The sequence below is a fragment of the Rattus norvegicus genome, chromosome 1 (assembly GCF_021556685.1).
Source record: "Rattus norvegicus strain SHRSP/BbbUtx chromosome 1, alternate assembly SHRSP_T2T, whole genome shotgun sequence".
Taxonomy (NCBI): Eukaryota; Metazoa; Chordata; class Mammalia; order Rodentia; family Muridae; genus Rattus; species Rattus norvegicus.
Window position 1 is genome coordinate 201758350 of NC_141534.1, and position 12339 is coordinate 201770688.

The following is a 12339-nucleotide window of genomic DNA, read 5'->3' on the forward strand; positions in this document are numbered from 1 at the left end:
CCAGAATGTCAGCATTTGAGGAGCCCCCTCCCCCACATGTTAGAACACTTGGTTACTAGCTGGTGAGGCTGTTTCAGAAGGCCGTGGAAGCTTAGGAAGCTTTCTAGCCGGCAGAAGTGAGTCACTAGGGGGTGGGCCTTAGGGGTATGACCCCATTTCTACAAGATCTTTCCCTCTGCTTCCTGTTCTTCGTGGACGTAGAGATAGATGGGAGGGGCTTTAGTCACGTGCTTCTATCACATTACTAGTGTCTGTGGATCATGGTGGACTGAGTCTGCAAACCATGAGCCCAAACAAATCCTTCCTTCCTTGTTTCTTGTCAGCTATGTGGGCATGGTATTGAGAAATGTAACAAGCCATAAAGGAGCTGGGACGGGGACAGATGGGTGAGAAGAGGACATGGTCTTTTTCTAAGGAGCAAGTGACTGTGCTGCTGCTCTGGAGTCCTGAGGGACTTTTAGTTGCTTCTTAAGTCTCTTCACCTGCTTAAGATAGATTCATCCAGTCAGCTGAAGATTAAACCATGGCATTAGCTTTTGAAAAGACCTTCTATCTAGTATATCTTAGAGGAACACTGGGCTGGGCAGAAGTGAAAACTCTAATAATTTCTACACCTTCATCCCTTTCTAGCCTATGGAGTCCTCCAAACACCTCCAGGGAGAGTGAGAAGGAAGGGAGCAGGCCCCTGGCCCTATAAACACATCAATAAAAATTCAGAGAAGCATGGAGCCCACAGAGATGATGACTATTAAAGTTCTTGAACCTTCCATCCCAGTTCTTTTCTAGGAGGTCTGGTTTTATATATAGCTTTTCGTTTTGTTTGCGATCCATGCCAGCTGAACTGGCAGCTCTTGGACCCTCTAGTACATGGTCCCAAGTTTGTACCCTTTTCTTATTTTGACCTGTTCTTCCTTCCTAGTACACGTGTGTGTGTGTGTGTGTGTGTGTGTGTGTGTGTGTGTGTGTGTGTGCATGATGTGTGTGAGTGTGTTGGGGACCAGTCAGGGAGATAGAAATGGAACATAAAGCTATAACTGTAGCTTTGTATCCTATGTATTTATGTATTCTAGATCAATACATGATAGAAGAGAATTCTTCATCATTGTGAAGTTGGAGGATTGGCCTTTCTAGGCTCTTCCATTGCTGTTTCTCTTTGGGACAACAGTTTATTGAGTGGAAATAGCTTGGGGATTATGTCTGAAATGTATTTTAAATAAGACAGACAAACATGGAGAGGATAGAGTTAGCCAGCCCAGTGTAAACTTAAGCACCATGCTGTTTATGAGGTTTACCCGTAGGTCCTACCTCTAACTTTTTTCCTGTTGTCCACATATTTATCAATGGCCCACTGCCTCCTTTGCTTGCTGCCCCATTCAGACACAACACAGATGAACGTGGGGCTTGTTGCTCTCTCTGCCTCTTCCTTTTAAGCAGTAACTGCTCCTAGGAGTTCTATTGTCCATTGTCCGGCTGTGACCATAGGAGAGGAAACCCCATTGGCGAAATGCTCCTCACCAGGTATCATCTGGCACCTCCATTATCTGTCCCTTTGGCCATTACACGGCAGTTTCTACCAGGAAACTCTCCATCGACTGCAACCCCTACTCGGAGCATGTCTTGTCGTCTGTCTACCAGACTTCTCTCTTGGTCCCCTGGTGCCTTTGGATGGCACAGACCTTGACCATCTTCCACGACTCCCAAACTTTCAATGTCTAAATCCACAACTCCTTACTATTATTAAAGGAGCTTTTCCCATCTGTGAAAACATATCAGATATCCTTCCCTTACTGAACCAGCTTCTCATAGTGGTTTGTACACACTTACATCACATATTTCATAGTAAATTATTTTTATTTTATTTCACTATATTGTAGTAAATTGTACAAAGTATTTTTATATGTGTTATTTTTAAATACCTCAACCCTTCAGTCTAATTTGTGGAGGTAAAAACTGGTAAATGAAACTTGCTAGAATGCTTTTGTCTAATTCTGCTCGTTAAACTAATGCAGCAACCAGTGAATAGTGCTTATGTTCTAATGAATGTATTTTATTCAACATTATTCTACCCCCACCCAACAGATGAATGAGAGGATGGATGGTTTGTGGATGGAGACACAGTATTGATCGGGTGAATCATTTCTTGAAAACTAGTATGCACAAGAGGCCATGGAAGGTTCTATAGAGTCTGAGAGGGGTATCAGAAACATCCCTACCTAGTCAAGCAGTTACAACCTGTACAGGAGACAGTGAATACTACAGCAGAAAGGTAACTGTAATACTCTGAATCTAAAGCTACTGATATAATAAGCCACTCTGTTAGAGCTATAAATATTGAGTTATCCTGTATTCCTTAAAAGGAAGTTGAAAACTGGATGCTGGGTCAGAATTAGAGATAACTTACTTGGGATATTCACAACTGTGTTCCTAAACAAGACCTGCCTACCACACCCACTTCACAAGTGCCTTTTTAATAGTTAGGTCACATTTCTTTCTGTCCAAACTGTTTAATATTCTCAGGACTGTTTATCCTTTATAGGCAGAACTCACTTATCAAAGTCATTTGGGCCTGACACTATGTTTTGTGGGCAAATTAAAAAAAAACACTATAATTTTGTTTTGGTTGTTTTGAGACAGAGTTTCATGTACTTCAGGTTGGATCCTGTGTGGCCTAGGCTGGTTTTGAAATCTTACCTCTTGCTACCACCACCTAAATGCTGGGATTACCAATATGTGCCACTATGTCCAAGTAAGAAAGGCATCATTTTTTATTTTATTTCTGCACATAATGTTTAAATTTTTCTTTTTTCTTTATTCAACAGTTTGACAGTATTTTATTGCAAATGCTGGCCTGGCCTATAATTAGAAAGGAGAAAGCTGTTGTTGTTCTCTCCTTCTGCTTTTCATTTTACCTCAGAAGCTAAACATGACTGTCCAAAGAAGACCCTCCATGGCCGGGCATCCCAGCTACCCTGGACCACACATAGCAGCTGTGATAGGGTAGGGAGCTACCGGAAAGACAGGGTTACATTTTTCCTTTACCTTATTTAATGTTAATCATTTCCGTTTTCATTCTTTAAATGTTTTGTGTATTGTGGGCATTTTGCCCGTGTGTGTGTGTGTGTGTGTGTGTGTGTGTGTGTGTACATCATGCATGCAGTTCTTGCAGAGCCCCTGGGACTGGAGTCACAGATGGTTGTTGGCCATGAGATGAGTGCTAGGAATAGAAGCTGGATCCTCTGCAAGAGCAACAACCACCCTTAACCACCGAGCTACCTCTCCAGCTCCCAAGAATCCTGCATTTTTAAGTTGCTGGTCACTGTTGTTCAAAGCTTTGCTGTGACTAAAATGATCTCTGTATAAAAGGTGTAGTTTCAATACTGTCTCTCATTCTTTCTGCTAATGTTTGCTCATGTATCTATTTATTTTTTTCAAATGGCCAGATTTTTAATAAACTGGTCCCCCCCAACACCACACGTTCCTTTCCATTAGCTTCTGTTCATTTCCTGGATCCTCATTTCCAGACACTGCCACCTACCCTTCTCACCCGGGCTGTGGGTGATCTCAGAGGTTTTCAGTGTCTCCCTTGATGACCTAAGTTGTGTCAGTGCCATTTTTGGAGAATTTTCTCTTGGGGAGAAATCGTGAAGTTTAAGGGTTATGGTGGTTTGGGGGTTGCTTTAAAATTATTAAACTGAGTAAAAAGAAGCTTTCAGCTTCTCACCCCTACTTTTAATAAATACATTTTAAGAAATCCTATAACTAGGGGTCGGGCTAAATCATCAACTGCAGGTGAACCTGTAAATTTAGAAGAAAGTCTTTTTACTTAATTTTTAAAAATATATTTTGAGAATGCCCAGTTAGTATGAGTAGTTGCACAGCTTTTTCAGTAGCCTTTTGTTTATTATTATTTATTTATGTGTGTGTATGTAGAGGCCAGAGGCCAGCCTAAGGGAATAAGTTCTCTCTTCCTACTGTGTGGCTTCTATGAATCGAAACAAAGTCATCAGGCTTGGCTGCAAAGGCCTTTATTCAACAGAGCTATCCACAGGCTCTCACCCAATTGGACTTATTTCTTTCTCATTACACAACACCCCCTGGGTCACCAATATGTCTCTCTCTCCCTTCCTCCATGCCCCTTTCTACTTCACTAGCTTGTCTGATGTCGGTACAACCACAACTGCTTTATTTCTATTCAGACCTACCCATTCTTTACTTGATTTCTTCCCATCTTATACTCAGATAAGATATGGATGTGGGATATGGGTCTTAACAAGTCTTTTCAACCCATTTACATACAATGGGATTTACGTGTTATGTTATTTTAATCTTATTTTTTCCTTGTATATTTACCCTCTTTCTTTTCTAGTCCTTTCCCTTTATCCTGCCCTGTACTGGGTTGAAACAAGATTTCCATTGATAGCCTGTTAGTTGGAAGAATACACTGTTTTCTGTTCTTTGGATGTTGATTCTGAAAATGTCCAGGTGCCTCATATTTTACTTATCAAAGTTAATCAGCATGCCTATTATTTTTAGTACAAGACAAACTCTTAAACCATTTCAAGTCTGTTTCTCTGTCTTGTTTGAGAACGCCCAAGCATAGTCCCTCCTAACTGTTATTTTAAATATTTATTTGGGGCAATTGTTTTGCTTGCTATTGCCTCTGACCTCCTACCCTGGGTGTTTGGTTTCCTTCTTGTTGAGCTGTTCTGTGCAGGGCACTCTGGCCTGGATGGCCTTTGTTAGGTTCTGGGAGTGGTAAGTTCAGGACTTGTTGAATATGCGTGGCTGTGCACTCCTGGCTTTGGAAAGTCATTTCAACACGGAGTTGAGGGTGCCAGTTACTGCCCCCTCCCTGTCGTTTTAAAAATTAATTATTCTACATATTTACATCCCAATGTTGACCCCTTCAGTTCCCCCTTCCAGAGTTCTTCACCCCATTCCTCCTCCCCATCGCCTCTGAGAAAGTATTCCCCCACTGGGGGCACCTCCTTTTCCTGGGGCATCAAAGTCTCTACCAGATTAGGCACTTCCCTCCCACTACACCCCTCCCACTGAGACCTGACAAGGCAATCCTCTGCTACATATGTGTGGAGTGAGGGGGTACAGGCCAGCCCATGTATGGTCTTTGGTTGGGGGCTCAGTCTCTGGGAGCTCCCAGGGGTCTGGTTAGTTAACACTGTCCCTAACTTCCACAGGGGTCCCAGGCTGACTTCAGTCTGATGGTTGTCTGTAAGTACCTGCATCTGTCTCAGTGGGCTGCTGGTAGAGCCTCTCACTCCCTGTAGTGTTAACTCCATCACTGCCGATGAGGTATCTTGTTGGTTCGGTTGCCCTCATTTGTTACAAACTGCTTTGTCTCTGGCAGTTTTAAGACATTCTCTTTGACATCCTGCAGGTTCTCTGTAAATCGCCCTAGAGTATTTCTGTTCTTCTGGGACTGGTAGATTTTTGTCAAGGTTCATATCTTCCTTCAATCTGGGGACACTGCTGTAACGTTCTATTTGATTACTGCTTCTTTACTACATGGAGTATTGGATTTTTGTGGAATTTCCATTAGATCTATCTTGTTCTTCAAATTTCCCCCTCTGGCTTTTCTCCCATCTCTGTTCTGGGGAGGACTTGTTTTCTCTCTTCTTTTGCCCAAGAGAGCTCCTTCACAGTGTTTTGGTCATTGTCTGGCTTGTGATTTTTGCCCTAGGATTCATGTTTAAAATTTTATTATCCTCCCTTCTTTTTGTATGGCCATCTCATACATTGGGGCTGTAGAAAATTCTCTAGGGAACACTCTAACCCTGGCTCCAGCCTGGGCTCAAGCAGACTTCCCTGGTTTGGGAGTACCTTTGAGGTCAATGTCTGACTGGGATACCAGCTTGATGATGATGATGACGATGATGACGACGACGACGATGATGATGGTGATGGTGGTGGTGGTGATGGTGGTGATGGTGATGGTGGTGGTGGTGAGATGGTGAGATGATGAGATGATGATGATGGTGGTGATATTCAGATTCTGGATATGGACCAACACATATCCAATGCATGTAATACATGCAAAAGGCTGCACGGGGTCGTGTGTGTGTGTGTGTGTGTGTGTGTGTGTGTGTGTGAGAGAGAGAGAGAGAGAGAGACAGAGAGAGAGAGACAGAGACAGAGACAGAGACAGAGAGACAGAGAGAGGGAGACAGAGACAGAGACAGAGACAGAGACAGAGATTCTTTCAACTCATGACACCTGGCAGACAATTCTTTCTTGCCTTCTGCAGGGCTAGGAGAGTTCTTCACAAGAAGCTTCCCTGGGAAGCCAACCTTCCTAACTGCAGACCTTCAGTTCTTCCTTCTCTACTCTAGTACCTGGCCTTCATATCCATTCTCAGTCACATTCATTCATTTTCTCTCTTTCCCTCCCAGCTCTGGGTCTTGAGAAGCCTTTTGGGGTCCCATGGCCCAAACTTAGAAGACAAAGCTCTAGCTAGCCCCACCCCCACATATAATTTTGTTAATTTTAGAGAGGGCCTCACTATAACCTTGGCTTGTCTAAAATTCACTATATAGCCTAGGTTAGCCTTGGGTTTGCTGTCATTCTCTTGTGTCCCAAGTACTTAGACTATAGGTGTCAGTCACTACACTTAGCTGATGCCTCTTGTACTGCTTTTTCTCTTGGATTCACTTCTAAGCTTGGCATTTCTAATCCTGTAGGTGCTTCTATTTTGTTTTGGATTTCTATGTCTTCTCAGGGCTGTGAGAGTTGGGGCAGTTCATCCTACCATGTTCCCAGATCAGTAAGTGTCCACTCTTAAGTGCCAAGTCCCAAAGATTGTCTGAGGAGAATGCTGGAGGCCTGACACAGAGAATGGAGGGGGTCCCAAGAGGAAGGGGGACTCCACTGGCTTGGTTTTTTTTAAACAAATGCATATGGCACATAGTTCTTTACAACGGGTAGCCTCTTCTTCCCTCTCAGGGCACTGACTATGTCCTCTGCTTTTAGAATCTCATGGAATTTACATACAGGGCTGCATGTGCACACAGATGCACAGTGTGTGCCAAAGTGGCACACAAATGAACCTGGGCCAAAGTAACAAATAAAAGCACAAACAATCTCGGAGGTGGCTCAGTGGGTAAAGGCGCTCTCTGCTAAGCTTGCTCATGTGAGTTCTGTCCCTGCAACCCAAATGATAGAATAGAACCAATTACCATAAACTGTCCCCTGATCACCATAGATATACACACATACGCACACACTCTAAATATTTTTAAAGTTCAAGTAGCAGAAAAGCTGGTTAGGAGGTAATAAATATCATATTGTGGTAATTCAATAATGAGTATTGTGCATTCTTTAACATAGTCACATAGTTCAACATAGTCACTTCCCCTTTACATTTCTTTCAAATGTTGCCAAGTTTCACGAAGCGAAACTCAGCTGTGGCAGGATTGCTTGCTAAGCCACCTCTAACTCTGGCTGAGCTTTCTAGCAGGTGAAATGGAAGCATATGGGTTCTTTGGGAAGTTGGTTGGATGGTGTTTTGCTGGAGCAAACATGTGAAAGAACATTTCATTAAAGTGGACACAGGCGTGGAAGGCTCAGGCAGACTCATGAAGGAACACTGTGCTGAAGCAGACACAGGAGAGAGGATGTTCCGCTAAGGCAAGCATGTGAAAGAACATGAAGAAAGATTCTTTGTAACAACATGTATGCATTGGTCTGCCTTGCATTTCGTAGTTGAGCTGCATTGTGGGGACACCATAGAGAGAAATGTAGCCCAAACTTCTGGTGGTGTGCTGTAGTTTCTTACAGCTTTCCTGGACTCTGGGTGATTGGATGCATGTACTGAGGCAGGACACATGCTGGTGCAAGGCACATGGAGGACACATGATGTTTAGAGGGTATAAATAGGACTCCATGAGAGACAGAGACAGAGCTTGGTTTGCTGGTACAGCTAGCTGTGCAACACCTGTGGGTCTCCCATCTTCGCTGATCTTTGATTCCCTGAGAGAGGCATGGCCAAGAACTTCTCTAGGTGTTCCTGCTGGTCCCTCCTGCTGACTTGTGCTGAGGCTGAGGCATGGCTGTCTCTGCTAGGTTGTGTCACCGCTGTTGCTAACTCGGCTCTACTGAACTGGACTGCTGGTGTACCTGTGAGGTGTCTGTGAGTGGATTGAGCTGCTGCTGCCTGCTGACCTATGAACTGAACTGCAGGTTTCCAGACAACACAGATGGGAGTTACGCCAAAGAACCTTTCTAAATAGGTCCATTTCCCTGTATCCTTCCTTTTCTACTACCTCTGGTGGGTGGTGGGCTACAAGGGAGGTTAAAGTGTTTAAGAATCATCATTAAAAGTAAGGCTTGAAAAAATTAAAATTACAGCAGGACTGCTTGCTAAACCATCTCTAATTCTGGCCAAGATTTCTGACAAATAACTTCCTCTTCCTTCTCCTCATCTTTTCCTCCTTGTTGTCTCCCTCCTCCTCCTCCCCCTCCCCCTCCTCATCCCCTCCTCCTCCTCCTCCTCCTCTTCCTCCTCCTCCCCCTTCTCTTCCAATTTTGCATTTAGGCAGAGATTCACTATGTAGTCCTGGATATATGGACCAGTTTGGTCTTGAACTCACCATGATTTATGATCCATGTGCCTCTGTCTCCCAAGGTGCTGAGGTTAAAAGTCAATGTCAGCTGGCTAAAACCTTTCTTAAAAAGCTGTTTTTGTTTTTGTTTTGGGGGAGCATCTCATTTCGTAGCCCAGGCTGTACTGGAATTCACTCTATAACCCACACTAGCCTCTAACCTTGGTGATCCTCCTGTCTCAGCTTCCTGAGAGCTAGAAGGTATGAACCTGGCTTCTCCAGGTTTTCTTGGGGCCTAGATTAAGAGTCGGGGATGTGCTTAGCTCAGAACAAACCAGCTACAAAAGTCTCAGCACAGATTCCACGTACAGAGTTCTGTTGGCCCAAACATGCAAGAATTACCGTGTAATTTCGAGTGAAGGAGACATCACTACCATCTTGCAGATAATGGGTCTCTGTGAAGCCATTGGCAATGAGTCCCCTGTAGAAACAGAAATGACATAAAAAGATGAGTGTGGCATGTATGGACAGACTGTCATGAATCTCTCAGGGGTGGGGATGAGACACCCCAGTGAGGCTCACAAAGGGCTTCACCTATTCAGGTTTCCAGGGAGAATTTAGAGGGGGCCCAAATAGGAGACAGTCTACAACAGATGTTTTGAGAAGATGTCCATGTGGTCTCTGTGAGGTCCCTTTCATTTTTCTTATTTCCTTCTTCTTAGGGGCAAAGTTTAGTTTTCACCATGTACCTGGATTGATAACCCCCAACACCATATCCCCATGACACATCATACCCCCCACCATATCCCATCACCCCCATACCCTGTTGAGGTTTGCTTTGTTGCTATGTACTGTAATGCTGAATACTGGTCTCCGAGGTCTGGTTGCCCACAGGAATGAGGGAGTCCTTATGTATACCAGATAAGGCTATGTGGCCTTGCTCTTTAATTTAAAACTATTGCTTGGATAAAGATGACAATAGCCTATAGCTGGGTAGGAGAGAGGTAGATGGGGTTTCAGTTCCTGGACTTGGGATATGAGGAGGACCATCATCAGAGAAGAGAGAAAGAGAAGGTGGAGGGGAGAAGACACTGTAGGGTCAGGGACCATGTGGGCTGGCCAGAGTGGGAGCAGCCCACATGGAAAATGGCAAACCCTATCTTGGGGTTACTGGCAGGGTGGTAGACATAATAACATAGAGGTTAGATATCTGTTCAGTTCTGGTGCTGTAAAGATTTATTATAAAAATAAAAAGTGTTGTGCCTTTTATCTGGGAACTAAATGATCTAAGGCAGGGTAGAAATCCCTGATTGACTTTAAATATTTTCCATTTAACACCCCAGCACAGTGCATACCATACTCCTTACCCAAAATCCTACACTTTATTACAGTTGCACAGCCAGATTTCTAAGTTAGGAAAACCCATCCTCAGATATCACATTGCTCCACAAACTAGAATCAGTGCTGAAGCCACTGGCTGGGAAAACAGCTTTGGATCCAAAGTTATTTTCCTCACAGGTGAGAGAGCCAGCTCGCGATATTGAAATTTCACAGGAGAGGGTGAAACAAGAAGGAACTTATTATAAGTGATACAGGTGTGAAAAAAAAACTGACTTGGACACACGGAAATCAGAATTTCCAAGATGAGATAAATTCAGGAACGCCTCTTGCGTCCCCAACTAAAGCTATGACAGTCACCAGGTCTTCAGTGAAGCCACAGCATAGGATAATTAGGTTTTTAAATGATCTCACAGCCTGAGATTAAAAGCATGGTTTCCTCCTGCTCAGTGCAATGCGGGAAAGATTTCCTATATACCTACTATGTGCTGGTTCTAGCTGCTGGGTCACAAAGATAACTATACCAGCCTCTGCTCTTGACAACGTCACAGCCTTGCATGGTGACAGAGGGAACTTCCTCAGAGTAGGGGAGCTGTGTTTGTGGGTGAACTGCTATGCATCAGATAGCACACCAGGAAAGCCCTGGAGAAGAATCTGGATACCACTGTACCATAACAGACAGAGGAGAATGAAGCTCATCAGACTGTGCAGGGGTGGTGGCGTCCTAGGCTGAGGATGACCACGACAGACTACTTGGAGATCTGGGATCAGGGAGTCAGCAAGGGAAGGAAACAGTCTGATTTTATCTGTCAGTGCAGTAGAGTCCAGAGTGGTTTCAAATTCTGAGTCACTGGATGTACAGTGGAGGAGCGGGAGGGATTGTGCCGTTGCTCTTCAGACCACTGGTTCTCCTAGGTGGGGTCAAGTGACAACAAGTGACCCAAGCCCAGCCAATCTTAGATTTCCTTTGTAGAACCTGGAGTACTGAGACTACCAAGCAGAGGCTTTCCGTCATGGTCTCAAGGCTCAGAGCATGCCTGCAGAGCTCTGCTTGGAGAAGATGCTGGAAGCAGACAAACCTGCTCTCTTGCGGTGATGAAAGGAGGAAGAGAGACGGTTCATTCGCTTGTGTGCTGAAGCATCTCTTCTCTCCAGTAAGTCCCTCTTTGGCGTGCGCTGGTTCCGCCTGAATTTGCAGCCAGCATTCTGGCAGGGACCTCAATTCAGAGGTAGGAATGCTGAGTGTGCAACAGAGAAGACTTTCTTCTCACACTCAGATTGCCTTGGTGTTCTTCCAGCCAAGTTCGCAATAATATCCCTGTTCAGGGCAATATTGCAGTTTTACACGGACTTCAATAGATTCAAGAAACACGCATGGCTATTTTAAGTCAGCTAGGTCACAGCAGTGGGTGGGTCTGAGATATGATGTATTTCTCCACGAGTATTTCAGGACGGTGCAGCAAAAGACAAAACACCAACGGTTGACAACTACACATGGATTCTCCTGAGCTCTCAAGAGTTTGCTCGCCTCCGGAGTTTTTAAAAACTATAGTTGAGAGGGCTTCCCTGGTGGCAGTGGGGTCTCAGGACAAAAGCCCATTCCCCCAAGTTCTCATCTCTTGGAAGCTGCACAGGCCTTTTGAGCAGGCCCACTCCCAGGGGTACAGCAGCTTTGCAGGCAGGACTGGTGCAGAGCAAATAGCAGGGAGCAAGCCAGCTGGGCAGATGGGGGAGGGGAGAATGAAGCCTTTGAGAGGCATTTGCAGGTTTTAATTGTCTTTGAAATGTCTTTGGATATACTCATGTACACAGTGGGGCTCCAGAGAGTTCTGAAATACCACAGCCGACTTCTTCAGGTCCTGGGATGGGTGGCCTAGGCAGGCAGCTCTGCCCCTCATGATGCCACTCTGCCTTTTACCTTGAGTAATTCTCCTCTGGTTCACCCTTCCTCAAGTCCCTGGATGATTCTAGAACATTCCACCAAGGGCTTTGCCATTTGCAATACCCTGCGTCTGGAATGTTCTTTGCATGTGTTTGTCAAGTGGCTGACTTCTTCAGACTCTCCTTCTCTTAGTGTAAATGCTGTCTCCCCAGGGGCCCCTCTCTGATGTGGACTCTGAAGCAGCCCCTTCACCATTACCCACTGCAGAGCCCTTTGGTTTCCTGTATAGCATTCCAATTTGGTTTATTTGATCTGTTTACACTCTGCCTCTCTTTGCTCTGGAGAATGTAAGCCATCGGGGCTGTTCACTTACCATGGTGTTCCCAGTGGTGCAGACCGCCCACACAGCCTTCTTCACAAGCTAGGAAATTTTTGCTGAGCACTTCCTTTTAAAACTTTTTTGAGATTATAATTTAATTATAATATTTCTCCTTAACCCTCTCTTTTCAATAAACCTTTCCATATACATCCCTTCTCTGCCCCGCTGCTGCTGCTTTCTGCAAA

At 44.6% G+C, this 12339-nt stretch overlaps 1 protein-coding gene and 1 long non-coding RNA gene across 8 annotated transcripts in view; one reads left to right on the forward strand and one right to left on the reverse strand.

The window, feature by feature from the left end:
* The window catches only part of Adam12 (ADAM metallopeptidase domain 12), a 338938-nt gene that overhangs the window by 119672 nt on the left and 206927 nt on the right, over positions 1-12339 (reverse strand). For all 7 annotated transcript variants that reach the window (XM_087588420.1, XM_087588431.1, XM_087588406.1 and 4 more), the window contains 1 exon segment: positions 8958-9036. In XM_087588420.1, coding sequence (XP_087444546.1) covers positions 8958-9036 — 79 coding nt within the window.
* LOC147996990 (uncharacterized) overlaps positions 58-12339 on the forward strand; it is a 42735-nt gene continuing 30453 nt past the window's right edge. Inside the window, exons 1-2 of the long non-coding RNA XR_015652639.1 lie at positions 58-116; positions 2080-2266. This is a non-coding gene — a long non-coding RNA (uncharacterized LOC147996990). The remainder of the gene's footprint in view (positions 117-2079; positions 2267-12339) is intronic.